Source organism: Amphibalanus amphitrite, unplaced genomic scaffold (assembly GCF_019059575.1).
Source record: "Amphibalanus amphitrite isolate SeventyFive unplaced genomic scaffold, NRLGWU_Aamphi_draft 000038F_arrow, whole genome shotgun sequence".
NCBI classification, from domain to species: Eukaryota; Metazoa; Arthropoda; class Thecostraca; order Balanomorpha; family Balanidae; genus Amphibalanus; species Amphibalanus amphitrite.
The window spans coordinates 1448311-1471929 of NW_024881534.1; the positions used below are offsets into that span (position 1 = coordinate 1448311).

The 23619-nt window shown below is 49.3% G+C and overlaps 1 protein-coding gene and 1 long non-coding RNA gene across 2 annotated transcripts; both read right to left on the reverse strand.

The window, feature by feature from the left end:
• Nucleotides 1-1969: 1969 nt before the first annotated feature.
• On the reverse strand, nt 1970-7188 carry LOC122373747 (MFS-type transporter SLC18B1-like). Its single transcript, XM_043352108.1, has 3 exons — nt 6461-7188; nt 6158-6253; nt 1970-2216 (listed from the first exon to the last, which is right to left on the reverse strand). Exons 1-3 carry the CDS (start codon nt 7186-7188, stop codon nt 1970-1972), a joined length of 1071 nt encoding a protein of 356 aa, XP_043208043.1.
• A 133-nt stretch (nt 7189-7321) lies between these two features.
• LOC122373456 lies at nt 7322-22548 on the reverse strand. Its single transcript, XR_006255047.1, has 3 exons — nt 22460-22548; nt 20579-20799; nt 7322-7431 (listed from the first exon to the last, which is right to left on the reverse strand). It is a non-coding gene; the product is annotated as an uncharacterized LOC122373456 (long non-coding RNA).
• Between the last annotated feature and the right edge of the window lie 1071 nt (nt 22549-23619).

A 23619-nucleotide genomic window follows, 5' to 3' on the forward strand; every position in this document is an offset into this window, starting at 1 on the left:
CCCATTCTTTCCATGCAACGTCCATAGGGCTAATGTTAAAATGCCCAAATCAGAGGGGGCACGGTGCCCCGGTGCCCTCCCCGTTCCGCCGCCTATGGTGGGAGGGCGGCGTGTGGGACTCAGAAGGAGACTAATGGATTGTGTTGTGCCTTTGGTAGGACCCTCAGTATCACCGATGCAGGGCCTTCAGAGCCTCCAAGGGGCCTTTAGAGGCACTGGTGTGGGGTCCTCACAGACGCCTGTGTGGCCCTTCAGAGGTGCTAGTGTGAATCCCTCATAAGCGCCGGTGAGGGTCCTCACAGAATACAGACACCGTTGTGGACCCTCAGAGACACTGGTGTGGGTCCGTTTACATGTGGGTGTGTGGCCCTTAGAGCTGCTGGTGCGAACCCTTTAAAAGTCGGCAGGGGGCCCTCAACGACCGGGGAGGGGGACCTCAGACCGGCAAGGGGCCCACAGAGGCCGGCGGCATTTTCAGAAGCCCTGTGGGGTCCTTAGATACCGACAAGGTACTCTGAGACGCCAGTGCGGCCCTCAGTCTCTGGTGTAGGGCCCTCAGAGTTGCAGGTAGGTGGTCGTCAGATATGCTTTTGCCGAACCCTCACCGGCGCAGGTGTGGGTACCTCAGAGCCACCAATATAGGGTTGCATAAATGGTGTGGCACTGGCTTGGGGGACCCTCAGTGGTGTCCTTATGGGCCCGTAGAAGCACTGGTGTGGGTCTCTCAGAGGTGCTGGTTGTGAAACCTCAGAGGCCCTGCTGAGGGCCCTCACGGTCTCCGTTATGGGATCCTCAGAAGCCGGCGTAGACCCTGACGGAGATCTTAGTGTGGCTACTTAGGGGCTCATGAGGTGCTCTTACGAGACCTGTGAGGTCTTTCTCAGCTGAAATATAGTCAGCGTGGACCCTCAGAGGTCAGTTGGTATCGCAGGGGTCTTTATGGCCGGGTGGGCTCTCAGAAGCACCAGTGAGGGCCCTCAGTCTCACAGTCGTCGTAATGGGGCCGTCAGAGACATTGGTGTGAGGCCATTACTGATTACAGGTTGGCGTAAGGCCCTAGATATGGCCCCTCTTGGGCCGGCAAGGACTCTCAGAGGCACGCTAGCGGCCATAAGAGGCCGGTAAAGGGCCCTCAGAGGCCGCCAGTAGCCTTCAGAAGCCGGCGTGTAACCCTCATGGACAATTTAGTGAGGCTTCTTTGGACTCACGAAGTGCTGTTACGAGCCCTATTCTTTCTTAATCGAAATATGGCCAGCATAGACCCTGAGAAGTAAACTGGTGGTGCCACAGAGCCCCTCCGACCCGAGGGGTCCTCTGAATGCGATAGGGGGGGACTAGATGGCACGTGCCTCCTGGGACCCCCTGACTACGCTACTATTTCATATGCGTCATGTCAGGTATTTTGGGCTTGCACCCCAACTTGAAGAATGTTCCTGGGCCCCTGTGACAATATATTGTATTCATTATAGGTATTCGTAATTAGCTTGCACTCTCTGCAATCTGCCCATACTATTATTTGTCCTTAGACCGCGCTTACAGAGAGCAGGGATAAGCCCATACAGTCAACGGCCTGTTAGTTTCGCAAACAGCCGCCAGGGGCGCTAGGGTCGCCTATGTTGTGAGATAGGGCAAACTTCTCTCGCTCGGCGCCGCCTGGGGGTTAAAATTTGCGGGAAATTAACAACGCCACGCCCTTTCCACATGAGTGGAGCACAATAAAATCGATGGAGCACCTTGCATTGCGATTAGTGACACACCCTAATCTGCAAGATGCCAGTCATTCCTTGACCAAGGCAGGCGCACCTCAAACCAGGCCGTATAACACCCCTCTCATCTCGGCTCCCCAGCCTCACACCACCGCTGCAATGGGAGCGTCCCGGACCTCTGGTAGGGCGTGTAACATACGGCCCCGCAGGTGTGGACCCGGACTGCCCTCTGACCTCACCCCCACCCTGACCCCGCCTCTGGGTCACTTCATGACCTTCGGGTACATACACATGCACCGCGATACTGTCCGCACCCCCAGAGCCAGGGTCACGGGGCGCAACACCGCCGTCTCCTGGGTCATCTCAGGCTGCACTGCGTCCATCTTCCAAGTGGCACAGTCCATTCGGCGGAGCAGCCGGCGGCCGTGTGTGGCCGTTCCAGCGGACGATATGGTCTCATCGGAACACTCTATGTCGGTGAAGGATCTCCAGAGTCCCCGGGGCGTGCCTCTGGACGAGGCGGGACTCGTTACGGAGAGCCGCGGGGCCTCGGGCGCCGTCCGTTCGGCCGAGTGAAAACGGTGCAGCCTCCGGCGCGTTGGCAGGTCACTGCTGAAGAGATATGGAGTTTGGGATGGCGTGGGATTGTGTCCATGTATAGAAACGGATGTGCCATTGCTGATAAGCCGTCTACGGTCTTCTGAAATGTTAATTAACTAGAACAGCAGATGGAAATACCTAAATATTGGAAAATCGAAAAATGACTGCATGCAACCGCCCAAACAAAGAGATCAACATACAGCCAAAGGTGGCCTTCGATTTTTCTTCGAAGATGTTAAACTAAAAAAATACGAATGCCGCCGTCAGCTCTTTCAGCCGGAGTATCCGAGGAGAACAGCTCGAACTTAACGACACCGCAGTGCTAGGACAGCTAATTAAACTTCACTGACCAACGACTACCGACCCATTAGGCTTAGTAACATCTGTCCAGTGTCCAATTCCAGGAGCAAGCAGGAGCAAGCTCTGATCACATTAGTCCTAACGGAAAACCCTAAATGAATACTGCAGAATGATTCCATGAAGGACGTCGCGTTAAGTTGCCTATAATACTATACGTGCTCAGTTTTAACCCGTACACGTATCTATTTGATGCAAACGTCAGTGAGTCTTTGAATGTCACGCTCCTTGACAGTCATTCTTCAACAACCGGCTTGTCGAAAATCAATGGAAAAATTGTGTTATTGAACCCAGCCTGGTTAAAGCCACAAATAAAAATAATCACCATCGTGCGAATTGAGTTTCCTACCAGAATTGGAAAGGTACCCAAGGGAGACGTTTAAAATCGAAATGCGTTCCTACGCAGCATCCATCCATCGCCTTACCTTAGACTGCATCGCTCCTCTGTGGCGTATATATCATCGGTGAGGAGTGATATATGTAAATCCTCGTAAGCCATGCGTCACCATTCCAGCACGGGCACACACTTTAACAGGCAGTCACTATTTTATCATGTTCAATCTCGCTAACAGACACAAAGCGTCTCTCCCGTAAGTTTCGACATTTCACCTTCAGCCCGTCGGCGTCATTACGTGTCTCTCGGAGCGATGTGCGGTGAATCGCGTCATCCACTGCTGACGTCGTCATCACAGAACAGAGTCCGCCGATTTTGTGCCGCCCACCCAGGCTACGTCAGCATTGTGGTGCCGATTCCCCCGTGTGATCGGTCCTCCTTGGCTAGCCGGCCAATGAAGTGAATAATGAGGCAGCGGGGCTCACCGCACTGTCCACGGAATATGCCCGGCTCGGTAGCGGAGTTTGATGGCCTGTCATCAGGATCGTGCTAACGAATGACTTGGCATTGGTGGGGTATCCCTGTTTGATGAAATTCCTCAGAGGATTGCACATAGGGCTGTAAGCATGGGACTGCCCAATTTGCGCAGCTTGCCCAATTTGCGCAGCTTGCCCAGTTTGCGCAACTGTCATTCGTAGTTCAGCGCGTCAAAGAATAACGTAGTCCGACTGTCAATTGCAGGGGATGATAGGTTTCTTCCCCAGATAAGAGTATCATTCTTATGATCGTAGTTCGTACCGTCATCAATTGGACTCGGTGCAAATACCTACCAGTATTGACACTCTGGCAATATGCGTTGGTTACTTGGCATTGTACGATGCAAATTATCATTCTCTCCCAAAGACACTGGAAACCAAATGCCCCACTTCAATGTGCTAATATCAGCATGCTCACTCCAACATGGCGGTAGTCGCCAAATTTTCCAGGAGAAAAGGAAAAAAACTTGAAGAAAAAGAAAGGCACGCCAAACCTCAACCTTTGAAACCTTTGAAAGTGTTGTTGTTGTTTTCCCCGGAGTCCACCGGTGGTACATATATTTAATCATCAACGAAAGAAGCATTTGAGATTAGCATCGGGAGATTGAGTGAAACGTGAATCAATAAATGGCGCTGCATAGGGCTAAAGGTGAGGATAGGATTTGTTTAACAGTTAGAATTGATTAGAAGAGTGCAGAAGATTAGTGGTTAGAAGGTTGGGAGGCAGCACCATTTATGATACGATCACAGAAACACAGGACTACAGAGGCCACCATCCATCTCGAACTGGGTTTGTCGCAGTTTTCCACCGCAGTCAAGGCTGGAAGGCCCGGGAAGGGCGGCGCACATCAACAAAGCGACGAGAGCGACATCTATAGGCTGGTGTCAGTCAACCGCAGAGCGTGAGGGAGGGTTACACGTGTGCAGAATCAGCACTACCTGTCAGGCCAATTCGCACACAGAGTAGCGCAGCCGCGGGACCGCTCCATCAGCGATAACAACGCCACCTACAAAATCCGGAGTCACATGTTGGACCAGCTCGCAGACTGAGCGCCAGGTCGCGAGCAGGTGTTCATGGTATCAGCAAAAATGGCAAACGTAATCTCATTTGTATTTTGTAACGAATCCAGAATATCTGTAATAAAGATTTCATTAAACATGAACATAAAGCAAATTAACTCTAAAACTCCAGAAAAAAAGGTTCTTTTCCACATGGTTAGTCCGGCTCCCTTGATTTTCTTCTCCCGCCAACAACAGACTCTCATTCCGCGCTACAATCGGGTCGACATGTGTGCCTCTTCTCGCTATTCGCCGACAAGGCGGTACCATTTATTTCCTCTGTCGGCCAATACTGACCGGGCGCTACGCCCATTTAGCGCTCAGAGAGCAAACACGGCCCGGCCGCGGGCGGCCATGTAGCGCAGGTCAGGGCGCCAGAGCCGCGTCCGTCACCCTCGAAATGGCCGCGCGAGCATTATCGAGCCGCCCGGCCGGCCCGGCAACAGGCAGCCAGGAGTCGCCGTAACAGGCAGCCAGGAGTCGCCGTCCACCAGCTGTGTCAAATGGGTGCCCGGCACGAGCACGCGGATAAAAAACTACAGCCGGTGGAGGGAGGGAAGCAGACACCCTAACACAAACAGGCAAAATATGGTGGAATTGTCCTACTCATAGAATACAGATCGGCTGCCTGCAGTGGAATGTTGCGAATGCGTTGTGAAATATGATAATCAGAACGACAATGCTAAATATAAATTCGCCTGAAGATAAAGAAGAAACAGCGAGACGGCGCTCGATAGCTTCAAGTATACCTTGATGTGGCGTAGTTTTTTTTTTTTTTTGAACAACTACGTTTTGAACCCTTCCTTCTGCATCGACGATCCCTTTGAAGCAAACAAATTGTAAGAAAATAAATTGTAAGTACATAGTCAGTGATGCGCTGCGTAGCTGAAGCTGTATTTCGGCGAGGTTGAGCTCTGCGCAATGTGAGGTGTAGTGTGGTCCCCGGAGTGTGGTCACTGGGTTGTGGTCCAGCTGGAATATGGTTTATAGTGTGCCATCCCTGGACTATCGTGACTGGAGTGCGGTCTGGAGTGTGATGTGGAGTGTAATCCCTGGATAAAAAAGACTTGGCTCGCCCCATAAACATACTTGCATATATTTCAGAAATGTTTTTATTATTTCTCAGCAGATTAGCAGATTCAATAATGGTTAGATAAACTCAGCCTTTTTCCGGACAGTTTCGTGACTTGTATTGTCACTGCGTCGACGGTTATACGAGCTTGCGTTGCACACTCAGTGTGCAACGCAAGCTCGTATAACCGCCGACGCAGTGACAATACAAGTCACGAAACTGTCCGGAAAAAGGCTGAGTTTATTTTTCAGAAATGTGATATATGAGCCCGAAACAAACAGAACTAACATATAGAGTTGGCTGTTTCTCAGCCAGTACCACCTCAGCACACCATCCGTAGTATCAAAGAGACACCCGATGCCGTCCTTTCATTACCACTCTGATTGCGATCACGACACCTAATAGCGCCGTCATCGCTCCTAGCCCGGCGGTCATCGCCGCAAACCCATACCGGTCAATGATCGCTCCACCCAACACAGGACCCACTGCGTACCCTAGGGAAAAGACGACGTGGAACAGGCTCGAAACAAACGCCCTGGTGGCCAGGCTGTCGTCGAGGCCACTGGCCACGCTCGCGTCCAGCATCGTGCTGTAGCAGGGAGTGAAGGCGCCAGCCAGGAACATTAGCTCAACGACCATCCCTGCTCCCGTGATTAGCCAGTGTGGTGGAATGGGAAATGCTGGGGCAATGAAGAGGATCCCAATGCTAGAGGCTACCAGACAGACGGCCATCTGAGGAAGCGGACTGGGACGTGCCTCGGATAGTCGCGCCCAAGATGAGTTGACCAATACGTACATTGTGGACGAGACGAGAAAGAAGAGACCGACCAGAGTCGGCGGCACACCAAGCACCCGGTCAGCGTACACCGCCAACGTTGCCTCGACCGTGTTAATGACAGCAGAAAAGACGAAAACAGTAGCCAGACACAGCCAGTTGTCGACCGCGCCGAGAAACTTTAGCAACGACGTGGCAAACGGCGCCTGCTGGCAGTGGGTGCTCTCAATGTCGGGTATCAGGCGAATTAGGGCCGCTGAGGTCAGCAGCATCAGCGCTCCGAGTGTGAAGAAGGGCGTGCCGAAGCCGCCGACTGCGTACAGGCCGCCCCAGAGGGCCGGTGTCAGCGCCACTCCAAGCGTAAGCGAGGAGCCGATCACGGCAACCGCCGTGGTCACGCGGCTACCGAACTCGCTCCCGGCGATGGTGTAGCCGCACGTGGAGATGGCCGCCGAGCCAACCGCTTCCACGAGCCTCACCGCGAACGCAGCGCCCATGAAGGTCTGGGTGTCTTCGATCCGGTTCAGCAGCCCAAACAACAGCGTAGTCGCGCCCGCCAGCGCCAGACCGATGTTGTAAAGCCGACTGATACCAATCTTCGGAGCCAGCCGACCCACTAGCGGGCTCAGCATCATCTTTGCCACGGCGTAGCAGCTAAAAACGCCGCTGATGGCTTTTTGAGAAACGCCGCGAGAGGCCGCCTCCACCGGAAAGAACGGGATCATGATGGCGATCAGAGAGCCATCCATCACAGCGACCATGCTAATGCAAACCAGCAGCCTCCGCTGGTTGGAGGAGAAGCGGTCTTTGCGGGGTGGCTCTGGTTCTGGCCTCTTCTCTGGCCACTTGCCTTCCAATGTTGTGTCGTTGTGGATGCTCACGGACTGATAGTCGGGATGGTCACTTGGTTCTCTGACCGGGCCTCCGTTTTCGTGTAGCAGTGCCTGTGACTCCATTTGTTGCGTGCTGACCATGGCGACCCACTGGGTGAACTGATGGAATAAAATTGAAAGCGTTTTTGGCGGTTAGCTATCTGCGACAGGTGGGGCCGGACCCAATTTAGCTGCACAGCTGTGGTCAGCAGTGCACTTGGCCAGCCACCGTATTGTGAGGAATTCTATTGTTTCGGTAGAATAGCTTAGCTTTTTTATTCACAAACTCCTCCCTGACTGTAGCAATCGATAACGGGACCTGGCAACCACCACGCCACCACCACTAGCGGCTCGCGCGCTTCTTCACTCTCGAGTTCCAGCAAACTGATCTGATTCTTTCCTCTGTGGCCTTTCTCCCTACCGCTGAACATTAATCCTCGACGCTCGCCGGGAGGGGGTCGGATCCAATCCCCTTCTGTTATCTCGAGAATTAATGGTCATATCAAACCCCGAGACGAAGCATTTGAAATCTCCTCATGAAAACGTTTTTTGAATGAAAATATTTCGCTTTATCGATATTTTGTCTGTTCGATATTCTGAATTCGATACCTTGTCCTTTCGATATTATGCTTTCGATATTTCGTCTTTTCGATATTCTGCTGTCGATATTTTGTCTTTTCGATATTATGCATTCGATATCATGCCTTTCGATATTCTGCTTTCGATATTTTGCTATTTCGATATTTTGCTATTCGATATTTTGCTATTTCGATATTTTGCTATTTCGATATTATGCGACTCGATATTTTGCGATTTCGATATTTTGAGGTTTCGATATTTTGCGACTTCGATATTTTGTTTTCGATAATTTGCGTTCGATATTTTGCGATTCGATATTTTGCGTTTCGATATTTTGTCATGGAATCGTCTGAACACACCCCCCCCCCACTCTAACTCGGATCCTGGGCCACGTAACGACACACGGTAAGCGGCATTCGAAAGAACATAAAAAATAATGACGGAAACACTTCGGTCATTTTTGGGTCAGCTCAAAGGTCAGGTCGCCAAAGGTCATCAAAGGTCAAATGTAGTCCATTTCAACAATTTTGGAAACTGCCAACGGCTTACTCGGGAACCAATAGAGCTACAGCGCCACGGAAAAGCTCATTCGATAGCCCTTTTGCAGACCTTTCTGAGTGTTGCTCTAAGATTTGACCTCAGGTCAACGGTTAAGCCTCCAGAGGGCAAAAACTGTAAAAATAGCAGTTTTCACGAAAATGGTTTTTCGTCAATAACTTTTGACTCAAAAGAGCCACGACATTACTTTTGGCAGCATCGTGTTCCTCTCGTCGAGACGCATCGAATAAAGTATTTGTTGACCTTGAAAGATCATTTTGAAAATTTGACCTCAGGTCAAGGTGCAGACCTGCAGACCGGAATGGGTCATGTTGCATATCAGTCGATCCGTATTGTCGAGCTGAATACATCTGACGTGTTTTCATCACTCTACACCTTTTTTCGTCCGAATTCACAAAGATGAAGTCCAAATTCACCAAGCTGAATTCCAAATTCACAAAACTAAATTACGAATTCAAAAGTCAAAAGTCCAAATTCACAAACAAAAAGTTGGAATTCAAAAAGATAAGATCGAATTTCAAAAAGCAAAAATGTGATTTCAAATAAGTAACAAGCAATTTCACAAAACAAAAATGCAATTTCAAAAAGATAATGTTTGATTTCAAAAGATATTCTGAACTAACTACAGACAAAGCTGCTGCACCTGAATTTTATATTTTTACCAGTATAGCGCCTTATGGGGCGACTAACGGAGCGAGCGAGAGGGTGGGCATTGCACGTGCGAAATTGCGAGGGGGTACCTCCAACTGACTTGTGCGTGGCACCCTACTAACCGGTCTCTAGCGATGTGCCGAATTTGAGCACAATCGGCCCAGCCGTTCTCGAGATCTGGAAGCGGCACCCTGCACGTGCGCACGTGCAAAATGGGTCCCAACTGACTTGTGCACGGCACCCTACTAACTGCTCCGTAACCGTGTACCAAATTTGAGCGCAATCGGTCCAGCCGTTCCCGAGATCTGGAAACGACCCCTGCACGTGCGCACGTGCAGCAGCACCCCAACTCTGGCACATGTATATGCAGTGCCTAGTGGGTGCCTACCTACATGCCAACTTTCAGCGCAATCGGCCAAGTAGTTACCGAGATATTGCAACAATAACAAAACTGACACCTCTTCGTTTTGCACGTGGCACGTGCATAAGGGGTCACCCACATGCATCGGGAATAGTCCAATACTTGGTAGAAGGAATGAAGCTACCCTACAAAAATTACCGCGTGTAAATCGGTCAAGTGGTTGCTGAGATATAAGCCTCGCAAAAGCGTGACCACGGCCGGCCGGCCGGCCGGCCGCTCATACTCAGAAATTTCCGTTAATCTAAAGCCCCGGTCCCACTAGGCGATGCGACCACTTACGACCGCCCACGATCGGTGGTCGGCAAAAGGTTGTCGCAATTCTTCAAGAGCTCGTACGATTGGATGTTGATATGAACGACTTGTCTTCAGACGTCGCGAGGTCATTTTGGTCGCCAAGAGGTTTTTGATGATGCACTAAAAACCTCCTGGCGACCGATTTGGTCGCAAAGAGTTCGCGAGAAACCGCAACAAGTATTTCATTGTTCGCTAGTAGGACGGCGAGTATCGCACGACAGGTTTCGGTGGTCGCGGGCCTAGTCGGGAGCGGTCGGCGGTCGTATGCAAGTCGCCGATAATCGCACGACGTTCTTCCCAACATCAGCAACCAGTTGCGAGACCACCAAGGTTCGATCGCCGAGCAATCGCACGATGGTGGCCGATTGCACGGCACTAGTCGGAAATTAGTCGACGACAGTGGTACGGACATCTCAGATCTCATACCGACCCTTATCACACGGCCGCGAACATATGTAGTGCTCTCACTTTGAGAGCAGCCGTAGACGATGAAGGGGATGCGTAAAAAAATCGTCCATTTTCAGTAGATTTTCAAATAAAAACAGCGCAATAAGAAATAAGAAATGATGCACCGCCTACTATATAGTGCCTCTCACGAGTCGGAGGTGGGATCCGACCCAAAAATACCGACCATTCCAGGCGGCCCAGCTCCAGAACATGAGGGACACGACACGGAACGTGACCGAGAAAAAGAAAATTGCTGAACACTTGACTCTGGAAAAGAACGAGATCTTAACCATAGCCCGTCGCCGGACATATTGGTTTTCTTCTACGCGCCGGCGAAGGGGGGGGGCGGGTATGACCCCCCTCCCCGTTTCGCCTCTGATGGAGCTAGCGCGCCTCAGGAAAAACAAGCGTGTGCGCCGTTACGAGATACAGTTATTGACACCCGATTATAAGGTCTTAGGTCAACCGGTGACATCTTACGTCAGGTCAAGTGCCAAAGTTATGGGTTCAGTTTTTGATAAATAACTTGGCTAAAAGAGACCGCCCACCGTTCCATGCTTCTATCCTCAGGATACGGAAATCCTTCTCCACGCCGCAACCCCCCTCCGGGCTGGACAGGCAACTTTATCTCATGCGGGCTGCTCCCTGGGAGCGGCACCGCTGCTCCCGAGGGAGCGCACCTCGTAGCCGGGTGCAGTGAGTGCCTTGGGGCTGGGTGGCCTGTCCTCTGGACGGGCTCAGCCCCGGCGACTCACTAAGGTGCCTGCCCAGACCAATGTCTCCCCCTACATCCTATCATCCTCCCGGCTCTGAAATGGTCTCATTGGACCGAAAGGGCCTAACCCAACAAAACAAAACAAAACAATCAAGAGGCCGCAAAGCCGCGATTTTGACATCATCGTGTTCGCCTTGTTGAGACTTGTCGAATGATATACTTTTTGTTGGGGTTGAACTCAGGTCACGGTCAGGCCAGGGCTTACAGGTCACGAAGTTTGTCGAATGAGGTCATGTCGCATATCTTTTAATTTGGCAGGTCTTTTAAGTCCATTGGTGGCTCTCCCGACTCGCTAGTTCAATTGGATCGGGAGTTATTGACGAAAAACTAATATGGCCCTAGTGACGTCATTAACAATGCAAAAGTGACGCATCAAACTTGCAAAGAGTGCATGAAATCACGATTCGATATGCTTGGGGTTGGGATAGCTTAAGATCTTTCCCAGCGTCAAAATAGCAGTTTTTATTTTCCCCCATTGACTTGAAATGGTGAGGTCACGTAACCGACCTTTCGTCATGTGACCTTTAGGAAAAATCTGAGATGTACAAGTTGTGAGACCTCTACTACGTCCTGTAAGCTTAATCTCCTTGTGAAAGCTCCTCTGGCACTGAGAGCGTTGCGAAGTTGCGACCTCTGAAGATCGTGCAGAGGTTCACTTCTGACGCCATAGGTCAATGACCTGACCTGACCCGAAAATGCGGCTGGTGTCAAAATGCCTATAACCTGCCGATTTTCAAAATTCGAATGGCATTCGATTCCCTCAACGTGATCTACATTTTGAAGAATGGAAGTCCAAAAAACGCAAAAAGGTAGGAGGGGGATAGAAACTACACATTTCAGATGCTTTTTCAACTCCTCACCATGGCCATGTTTTTCAACCAATTTTGACGCAACTACTGCCGATCGATGCAGGATGAATCAGAATTTGACATGTATTACAAAAATAAGCATTTCGAAAATTAATAGCCGGATTCCTACAGGTTATGAAATTTGGAGGCACATTAAATACATAATCAATCGGATGTTTTGTTGGTGCTGCCACCAAAACGGGCTGGCAAATTAAAGGAAATAGGTCACTTTCACGAAATTATTTTTTTTGCAACGGATTTATGATTTTTTATGTTCAAAATGATCAGCAAAGAAAATAAAACCTTTTTATAACAAAAGATTATTTTCTATATTTTGATATAGGAAGAACTTTTCAGTTTCTGTAAGGCACACGCGATCCAGTATGAAAAGAGCATGGGTCCCGAAAATTATTCAGAAACTAGAAATTATCGCAGCCACCGGCATTTGGGCGATCTGCTCGATCTGATAATGTTCCCCTGAATGTCCTAATTGATCAGTACGAGAATTTCTCTAGAGTTCTCGTAGATAATTTCTCTAGTTTCTGAATAATTTTCGGGACCCATGCTTTTTTCATACTGGATGGAAATATATGCAAGGCACACATCCTCAACGCAAGACACCTTTTTCGGGACGAGAAATAGAATATCTTTGCCTAGGGTGATCGTTGGGCTGTAAAAGCTCCTGATTTATGCTCGTCTCAGCCCAAGCTACGGAACTGCTATTCCAGTTCAAAACCCATGTTAAAAAGTGAACTATTTCCTTTAATAATCTCATTATGATACAAAAACGTGTGATAAAATGCCTAAATTAGATTGAATATTCATAGGCGGCATCAGGGCACCGAAGGTGGGAGGTGACATTGACCTTCTCTCCTTTTCCCTGGAACCACCTACGATCCGTTTCTTGTTCACTTCTAAAGCTGTTATACCTACAAATAATGTTGATATACCTACATAATGAATAATTACAGTTATAATGCATCAGCATCGTGATCGTTAATTAAATGACTCGCTTCACGAATAGGACCTCCCGATTCCCCATGTCCTGGAACCTCCCCTGATAAAGATATCAACTTAAAATTTTCAGGAAAAGTGCCCAGCTTAGTTTTAAGAAAAGTCAGAAAATTTCGGCATCCTAGCTCCAGTCGTTTTGAAGATATTTCCGAAAAGCCTCAGGGATGGATGTAAACAGCCCCCCCCCCCTTGCCACTAATATGGTTAGCGGAACATCCGCTCTTTACCAATCGTGCGGCAATCGGCGATAGGTCTTGAACAGATCTTCAGTCGTCAGCGGCCAGTCGTTACCTATCGCATGACGTACTCACGGCTGTCACCGAGTTTCGCACGTCATTCGTGCGACTCATGTCCCAATTTTTTCTTGGTTCGGCAAACTTCGTACGATGGTCTGCCACCGCTTGTGCGATTAGTCGTACGATGATTGCCAACCCTTTATATATGTGACCGTAATTGCGATGGATCTGCAGCATTCGGTGATGGTCGGCGGTGGTCGGCAATGATTTGGGTCGTAGGCGGTCGTAAGTGGTCGCAACGCCTAGTGGGACCGGGGCTTAAGGAAAGACTACGCTCGCTTCGCTCGCTCCGTAATAAGAGGTGCTTATAAGAAAAGGTACATAAATTTCCGCATGAGGAATACATCTGCTAATATTATGTAATATTCCTATTTGGAGGAACTCATTTAACAAAAATAGCACATGGAACACGTGATTTTTTACAACAATTGTTTATGAATCCACATGAATCATTCTGAACGTTGAACTCACAGATGCTTACCTCATTTGCTCTGTTAACGTCAATAACTTGCTGTGATTTATTTTATTGTAGCCAGGTATGTCTCAGTCCTCAACGGAGGTTGACTATTTTTTTAACCATGATGGGGATATGCAAGTTGAGGTAGAATTGACAGAGGTTGAAAATCCAGTTCCTGACGGAGCTCCTGACGAAGCTGGACCTGCCGGTGGCGGTGACGGCCCACCACAGCCGCGAGGCAGGCGCGGCCCTCCGCCGGGCACCAGGCGTGGGCCGTACAAGCGGATCCCCCGGGATGCCCAAGAGCGGGTCGTGGCCGTGTTCAATGAAGGTGGAGACTGGAAGGCGGCTGCGACAGCGAATGGAATTCCGGTCCGCACTGCCTACGGGTACATTACGAGGCCCGAAGGACAGCTGCCGCGTCCCCGTGGCGGTGCCACAAAGAAGAAAGTTACCCAGGGGATGGTCGACAAGATGGTCACTTACGTCGAGGAGAATCCATTGATATCTCTCGTGGAGATCGGTCGCAATTTGCGCCAGGACACCGGTGTCACCATATCCGTCCCGACCATCCACCGCCACCTGCACGGCCAGCTGTTTACTATGAAGAAGGTCGTGGCCGAGCCAGTGGCCATGAACAACGCCGCAAATAAGCAGAAGAGGGCCGAGTACGTGCGAAAGGTGATGGCGGCGACGGGGAGTGGGAGATCGGTGCTCTACATGGATGAAACGAACGCGAACCTGTTTTTGCGGCGTTCTCAGGGCCGATCCCGCCGCGGCCTGCGATGTTCGGTGAAGGCCGCCACCAGTAAGGGCCCCAACGTCCATATCATCGGGCTGATGTCGCAGACCGGCATCATCTACTGGGAGCGCCGACGAGGGTCCTTTCGGAAGACGGACTGCTCTGACTGGCTGCGACGTGCCCTGCAGGCCTGCCCTCTGCCGCTCGACCAGGTGACGATCGTCTGTGACAACGCGCCGGTACACTGTGACCTGGAGGCAGTTGCAGCCGAGTTCCCTGGTCTGGAGCTGGTACGGACAGCGCCATACAGCGCGCCGTTGAACCCGATTGAGGCTGTCTGGTCTGCAGTGAAGGCGAACATGAAGCGGGGCATGGCGTCATCATTCAGCGCCATGATGGACACGACTGACGGCATCACCCAGCAGGAGCACCGGCTGCGCTACCTGGAGGCCAAGATGGACGCCGCCATGGAGTGCATCAACCCGGTGATGTGCATGAACTTCTACAATCACGTCCAGCGCCACTATGCCGGGTGCGTGGCCCTGGCCGACCTGGCGATGGGCGTGTGAGAGTGATGGAGGTTCAAGATATGTTTCTGATTTGTAGTGGCTTAGTTCCAAACGTGCCCTACGGCGTTGTCAGACAAGCAGCTTTGCGTTGTTTTTGTCTAAGTCGCAAATAAAACTGTCCGTCCGTTGCCTTGCATTTATTTCAACGAGATCAGTGCCTGCAGATGGCCACTCTGCTCATTATCACGTTATTAGGTATCCACTATAAGCTAAAACCGACAAATTCTGAAGATATAGGAACATTATTTTTACATCCGAAAAAAAACAAAATATTTTGTCATTTTAAATTGTAGGTATATGTTAAAAGAGCTAGGTAACATATCATCAGAAAACAACAAGAAACAACGTTTGAAATCCAGCATTATCTTTTTGAAATTGCATTTTTGGTTTGTGAAATTGCTTGTTACTTATTTGAAATCACATTTTTGCTTTTTGAAATTCGATCTTATCTTTTTGAATTCCAACTTTTTGTTTGTGAATTTGGACTTTTGACTTTTGAATTCGTAATTTAGTTTTGTGAATTTGGAATTCAGCTTGGTGAATTTGGAATTCAGCTTTGTGAATTTGGACTTCATCTTTGTGAATTCGGACGAAAAAAGGTGTAGCACGTCTTTATCAAAAGTTGTAGCCAAAAAACTGCTGGTGACCGTTCATGACCTGAGATGACCTAAGGGGCACACAGGGGGGTCACAGGTGCATTTTTCCGATTCAGTGTGTCATGTTTACCTATGAACCTAAAACATGTCACAAGCTATAAAAGAAAAATAAAAAAACGGAGAATTGGAGCCCCCAGGTGGTCGCGGGTTAATCAGACTGCCATCTCGGGAACAATGGCATTCCTCACAAAAGGTGGCTGACCTCCAAAGCGACTGCAGCTGTGTGTGGACATTGTGACCGCCCGCATCTGTGCCTGACTGGTGAACTGATCGCCAAAAATTCCTGGGAATCAGTTCACTCAGCGAGTCGCCATGGGTAACACACAGGAGTCAGACACCTATAGACTGCTCAACGAAAACGGAGGCCCGGTCAGAGAACCAAGTGACCATCCCGACTATCGGTCAGTGAACATCCACAACGACACAACATTGGAAGGCAAGTGGCCAGAGAAGAGGCCAGAACCAGAGCCACCCCGCAAAGACCGCTTCTCCCCCAACCAGCGGAGGCTGCTGGTTTGCATTAGCATGGTCGCTGTGATGGATGGCTCTCTGATCGCCATCATGATCCCGTTCTTTCCGGTGGAGGCGGCCTCTCGCGGCGTTTCTCAAGCAGCCATCAGCGGCGTTTTTAGCTGCTACGCCGTGGCAAAGATGATGCTGAGCCCGCTAGTGGGTCGGCTGGCTCCGAAGATTGGCATCAGTCGGCTTTACAACATCGGTCTGGCGCTGGCGGGCGCGACGACGCTGTTGTTTGGGCTGCTGAACCGGATCGAAGACACCCAGACCTTCATGGGCGCTGCGTTCGCGGTGAGGCTCGTGGAAGCGGTTGGCTCGGCGGCCATCTCCACGTGCGGCTACACCATCGCCGGTAGTGAGTTCGGCAGTCGGGTGACCACGGCGGTTGCCGTGATCGGCTCCTCGCTGACGGCTGGCCTCGCGCTGACACCGGCCCTCTGGGGCGGCCTGTACGCAGTCGGCGGCTTCGGCACGCCCTTCTTCACACTCGGAGCGTTGATGCTGCTGACCTCAGTGGCCCTAATTCGCCTGATACCCGACAGCGAGAGCACCGACTGCCAGCAGGCGTCATTTGCCGCGTCGCTGCTAAAGTTTCTCGGCGCTGTTGACAACTGGCTGTGTCTGGCGACGGTTTTCGTCTACTCTGCCGACGTCTACACGGTCGAGGCAGCGTTCGCGGTGTACGCTGACCGGGTGCTCGCCGTACCACCGACACTGGTTGGTCTTTTCTTTCTCGTCTCTTGCGTAGTGTACGTGCTGGTAAACCCTCTCTGGGCTCGGCTCTTGGAGACAAGACCCAGTTCGCTTCCTCAGATGGCTGGCTGTCTGGTAGCCTCTAGCATTGGGATCTTCTTCATCGCTCCAGCGTTTCCCGTTCCACCACACTGGCTCATGACTGGAGCGGGGATGACCGTCGAGTTGCTGTTTTTTGGCGGCGCTTACACTCCCTGCTACAGCACGATGCTGGACGCGAGCGTGGCCAGTGGCCTCGACGACAGCGTGGCCACCAGGGCGTTCGTTTCGAGCCTGTTCCACGTCATCTTTTCGTTAGGGTGCGCAGTGGGTCCTGTGTTGGGTGGAGCCATCATTGACCGGTATGGGTTTGCGGCGATGACCGCCGGGCTAGGAGCGATGACGGCGCTATTAGGTGTCGCGATCGTAGTCAGGGTGGCAGTGAAAAGACGTCACAGAGTGTGTCCGTGATACTACGGTGGTGTGCTTCAGGTGGTGCTGTGGCAAGATGAGCAGCTATTTATGATAATAGCTCGTGACATTCGTGACAGCCCTTTGTGACTTTTTTCTTATTACAAATATGCATGCTTAGCATTCACGCTCATGACACGCATGATGAACTGAAACGTATTCCTTCTTCCTGTACATATGTAAAGTAAGGTGAGGCATGTCCCCTTTGGAGGTAATGGCGCCCCTTGGCGGGGACAGTGAGGGCCTCTGAAAAAGCCTCATTTTTAGAATTAAGGGCTCCTTTGATGGCACAGACATGACGATTGCTTAGTCCCAGGGTTCAGCGATTAGTCGAAGCCAAACGCGCACAACATGAATTGATTGGCTGGCGCATGCCAATTTTCATGCCGCTGCTCACCATTCTGTACAGTCGAGCAAAAGCAGCTCCCATGTCCTAATCGTCGCCCGTCTGTTAGTGTTTTCACAGCCGCGAACGCAAGCGAGTGCAGAGTCGATCGGACTCCAAGCCTCTTGGCCTCTGAGCTTTGCGGAAAACAACGAGCGTTTTCACGATAGGGAGCCGCTGCCACCCAATTTTAGGTCCTTGGTCATTAAATGACTTTCAAGAGGTCGATGACAAGTGTCGAGAAAATCAGGACCCATTGTAACTTCTTTAAGTGAGATTTTATGGCCTGTGTGATCTGACGTGCCGACCACTGACCCAAAGGCTTTACCGTGTGATGCTGTATGTGCTTCATGAGTGTGCCTTCCTGCATTTTGATGTGGATTTCATGTAAGTCGCGTGTACTTTAAACTGGCATGGTCAAATCACGAGCAACACACCCCGCATGGGCTAGGAAAGTGCGTGTGCTTGAAGGTGGGGAAATTAAAAATGTTGTGTGTGTGCAATTTGACATTAAACGTTCTCAATCACGGTCTCAGGTCTGAAAAGCCATATAATGGAACCCGTGAGTAAATAAATACAAATACAAAAGCGTTATAAATTGCGGGCACAAGGACCACAGGCTGAATTTTCACCGGAGCAGAAAACCTATTTCCAATTATATCTAATGTAATCGATTTATATCGATCTTATAGTTGCACGGCAAGAGGACAGACGTCTCCAATGATAAAAAAGTAACTTCACATAGAACTATATTACAGAAGAAAAACATTAAGAAGAAAATCAGGGGCGTCTTACCTCACATAACCCTACTTATAACAAGAATGAGAAGCATCTTATTGCTCGGCAGACGTGGCATGATGTGTCAACTTACTAGTATTTCTACGCAATGTGCACCACGATGAGTGAAATGTTTATAAACACGTAAGGTGTTAACGGTTAAATAACTATTTCGAGTATATGGGTATGTAGTGTTTACCCGATAAAGGTTAAAGTCAGGACACATAAAAATTTCATTTCGCTATTTTTGGACGATACTATAAACTATTATAACCATTTCAAATGCTACACATGAAGAATACGTAAGTATACGTTTGATGTTTCGCTTTTTTTCTTCGGAGTCAACAACAATTGAAATCATCAACATCAACCCATGTTTTCTTCCAAATCGTCAAGTGAATCATCAAAGGCACTTTACAAAGACTTGATTCCAACATAAGCTCCCTGAGGACCAAATAACAATTAAAAATTCGGCAACAATATTCACCATTATTCATCAAACTACAAAACTGTCAGTTGTCACGTATCACCACTCACTCGTAATACCAACACGCAAAAAACGTATGGTTTGACTAAGACTACCCTTTATAATCTGAGTCAACAGGGAATGCGTGTTTTTACGTTTCAGCGGCTTTGAATATATCAAAAGAGATAAATATACAATGTTAGAAGGCTGATAAATTACGTCGATTTACAATCGCAGGATGATCCACTTTTGATCATCCTCTCGATTTTTCCCAGTCCATCGACCAATGCCTTGGAGCATTGGTCGGTGCCTTGGGTGGACCTAGGTGTCGTTGGCGTCTGCTCGAATAGCTAGAGGTGGCGCTAGTGATGCAACTCTGCATCCACCGATTCTGTCGAGGGCTGCTGGAGACTGGAATAACACACAATCACAATGAATCACTTCACAGAAGCTCAGCCTGAGGTTGAGCTTCTGTGCAGCTTCTCTCAGCTTCTCTCAGCCTGAGGTTGAGCTTCTCTTTCTTTTTCATCCCTCCGATTTTCTTCCGATCAAGAGAAGTTTCGTACCGAGAGAAGTTTCGCAGCCACGTCCGATATAACTTACGATAGCACGGATCCCCCCAGCCTCATCAGATTCATAACTCTGTCCATGCTTGGTCGTAACCTTTCCGATTTAATATCCCATCCTCAATCATGTGTGCTGTTGTGCACACACAGCATTATTTACGGCTAAGCCGGCATCTGATATTGGTAGGCATCTATTATGCGTTTGCAATTAGCATGGTTCAAGTTCCATATGAGTAAAGCCTAATTTCTACAACTCATACCAGTTTCTATCAAGCACGCGTGATAAACCCTTGCCCGTCAGACCACATTGGTTATTATTGTTGGGTTGTGACTGTCTGCGAATACACTTGCCTACCACGAGACTGCTGGCGTGTCAGCTAACATTATCATACCTCTCCACCTCCGGGCCTCCGGCTGAAGGGGAGCGGCAAGAGTTAGAGCTCATACACTAATTGAACTATAAAGGCTCCTTGGAGAAACTAATGTGTGCACTGTTGCGGGACCCAGCGATCGGCATACATTGGGTCTGTTCCAGTCGCACTTTCTAACACCTCTGAACTCCTCCAGGATTGCTTCCCTGTTCCAGTGGCAGCTCTAGCCCCTACAAAGCCAAGGAGGGGGCCCTGCTCCAACCTCCTCTATCTTGCTATTGGAGGAGTTTAGAAGCGTTAGAAAGTGCGACTGGAACAGACCCATTGTGAACGTCTCGGGTCAACCGGTAACCTTGGAGGTGTGGTTAGAGACCTCAATTTAAGGGTAAGGCTTCTGTGAATGCATGCCAAAAAATGGTCGTAAAGCAGCTTTTGGCCACGTTGAACTTGTTATGCCCAGCCAAGTGGAATACACTTGGCTGGGCCAAGTGTATTCCAGTTACCTTCATGTAGTTAACTTTTTTATAAACCTAAGGTAAGTGACGTCTTCCCTTCATCTGCCAATGTGCCGCTTTTCCAGAGTACTCCCCTGCTACCCTCCCCCCCCCCCCCACCCCGTAGCCCCACGACGTGCCTCCCCCCCCCCGCCCCCCGGCCCCGCCCACCCGGGACTGACCTCCGTCTGGCGGCTGGAGCCACGGGCCAGGAGCGTCGGCACCGGTACTGGATGGCCACTCGGTGGGCCGGGTGAGAGGTGCCTGCCGCCGGCGCCGAGGTGCGCTTCCGGTTCCTCAGCGGCCGGTACGGGTAACCTCCGGCCTGTTCAGAGATGGCCCGTGCCACCTGCCACTGGTGGCGGGCCAGCGGAGCGCCGGACGCCGGCTTCACGTCCACTACCTGCCGGCACAGGTCACCGGGGTCAGACGGAGGTCACAGAGGTCATCAGGATGGCGCAGGTCAGTCAGATGTCACTGGGGTCAGCTGGCAATCACAGAGGTCACCTGAAATTCGGTGGGTCGGGAGGTCACGTGAGACAGGGGTTTTATTGAGTTTTAGGTTTTTCGTCATTCTGTGCTGGCATCTCATCATTTCCATAGCCTCGCACTTCGTCAACATAAAAACAGAAAAGCCTTGCAATATAATTAAACCATAAATAATTCACATTTTTTCCGAGTATAAGTATATAGAAGTAAAAACAATACAACAAAAACTTAACCCGCGCCCAGATGGGGTCTGCCGAGCAACGCGGTCTGATGGGGGGGGGCCATTTTGGCCCCCCCCCCTCAGATCTCGAGAACCACGCAACATAGCGACAAGCGGTAAACGGTGTTGGATAGCCCCACGGGGGAACTACCTTGTGACCCAATTTCATTGACCTCGGTCAAACCGATGACGTCACAGGTCAGGTCAAAGGTCGAATTTTCACCGTTTACAGGCATTTCAAGAAATGCGTTGTAAAATCGTGTAAAATGCATTTCATTGAAAATCATCGATGGGGAAATGTTCTTCAAACACATATTTTGCTATTTGAGGTCACTGATACCAGGTCAGGTCACAGAGGTCAGGTCACTGGGGGGTCACAATTTGAAAGTGTCGTGTGATACATGTTTTATGGTCCATTTTACATGACAAATGCGATTATGTGGGTCAGACAGACTTTAGGGCCAGCTTAGGTCACGTTTTGGTCAAGGTCAGGTCAAGGTCAGGTCAAGGTCGGGTCAAATTGGGTCAAATTTCAAAGTTGATATTTTTGCATAAAATGGGTATCGATTCGATGCAGCTCGTCACGGGGAGTTCAATGGTGGTCTCCGTTTTGCGCTACGAGGTCTAGAATCGCTAAAAATTGAGTTCAAAAATTTGACGTCATCAATTTTTAATAGTTTTTTCGCTATAACTTGGCCAAAAAAAGAGGTATCGATCTAAAATTTGGTATGTATATCGAAGAGCGCAGGGACTATCACATATATTCCGGTTTTTTCGAAATTCGAAAAAAATTAGGAAATTTTTTGAGTTTTTCTAAAAAAATCAATTTTTTTGATTTTTGGGGGTCAAAATCCAAAAATTTCGAAAATCCGAGATAGCAGTTTTGTAGCGCCGTCTTTTCTCTACACAACCACATAAAGAACTTTAAAATTGCTTGTTAACTGTAGAATTGGTGAGCGTTTCAAGATGTCATGTTTTTGGCTCATTTTTACTCGAACATGACCTCAGTTTGACCTCAATAACTCCTGACCTGAGGTGACCTGTGACTTGAAATTTTGTGTGAAGGTGTCAAATTGATGTCCGGTAAGGTACCCAAAATTTGGCGCCGCCGTTTTCTCGCTATTTAAGAAAAACCACAGGGGGGGCCAAAATGGCCCCCCCATCAGGGCGCGGGTTAACACACCGCTTTACGAGTGGAGTCAACCGGGGTCGAAACGGGGAACGTCTAACCAGGCTGATAGTGGATAGCTCCCTCGTTCAGTTCACGCCATGTAAGTACCTACCTTGACCTACTGCTTTGGTGTAGCCTTAAAATTACATCCAGCCTTTTAGGAGACATATAGCCCTCACTTACAAACCCTTGTAGCCGCCAGCGCTCTTGCTTATTTCAGAATGCAGACGTCACCACAAAAGTAAACAACACACAACAATGTCATTTAAGTTAACAACACGCATTGACATGGCGAGTCAGCTGCGTCCCGGCCAGAGGTCGGCCACCCGGGACCGGCTCTGATTGGTCAGAATAAGCGGCTTCCTGATTGGTGGAGCGACCGCCGGCTGACTCCCTGGTAGGTCGGCGTCCCTGACCCGCCGTGTTACGAGCTAACATTGAACTTATCTAAATTCAAATCAAATGCGAATAGATTCAAGGAGAGAGCAAAACTCGTCTCAAGACTGTCTTAACACTTATGATGATCTAAAACGTCATGCAATAAAACTTAAGAGCAAAATTAAATTTATCCGGAGAAAAAAGGTGTTTTCGGTGGACAGTTTGCAAGCGAATCCCGCTTTCAGGAACAGATGGATAAAGATATCAGACGAAATACAGAAGTTCAATAACAAGCAAAAGAAGTAGGCAATTAAAGGGACTATCCCATCTTCTAAAATGTTGTTAAAACCAGTTAAATTGTGCCCGACTTTATAGATTGGATGACCAGGAACACGGTTCTGGCATTTATTTTTCATTAAACATCTTAGGCTTCCCATATTCCAAACACAAACTTTCAAATATGTGACGTCACAGCCCAAAATTACCTCCTTCCCCAGGCCACATTACTGTCATAAAGCTGATTCTTTTTACTCTGTAGGCACCACAACAAAGTTCAGACCAAGTTTTAAGCGATTTTTCAACGAACAAACCCATTTAAATCAGAATGACTAAACGAGGTGACGTCACACTAACGGTCGCTCCATGTTGAAGATAGGGCCTTGCGCAAGGCCCATTTTCAAATGAAGGGAACGAATTTCTTCAACACCAAGAGGCCGCGGGGGTTGCAACCTAGATAGATAGTGGTTTCTGAACCTCGCCGCAAACTTGGCTATCTCAACTCAAACCCCATGTTAAAGGGACCCTCCCACCTTCAAAAACGTTAATGAATTGGCATGAAAGTGATGTCGCTCGGTTCAGAAAGAGCAAAAACGAATATCTACCAAATTTCATCGAAAAATATTCACCGGTTTTCAAGATATTAGACTTTTACTTTTGTTTACTTTTTGCCGGGATCTCCGCTGTTC

Bases quoted from the DNA above. Each gene is read 5' to 3' on its own strand.
- LOC122373747 (XM_043352108.1), bottom strand. From the start codon at position 7,188: ATGGATGGCTCTCTGATCGCCATCATGATCCCGTTCTTTCCGGTGGAG. The intron at 6,254-6,460 runs GTACGTATTGGT...TCCCTGCTACAG, and splicing joins TTTCTCGTCTCGTCCACAAT to CACGATGCTGGACGCGAGCG. The intron at 2,217-6,157 runs GTACGCAGTGGG...CGCCTCGTCCAG, and splicing joins CACGTCGTCTTTTCCCTAGG to AGGCACGCCCCGGGGACTCT.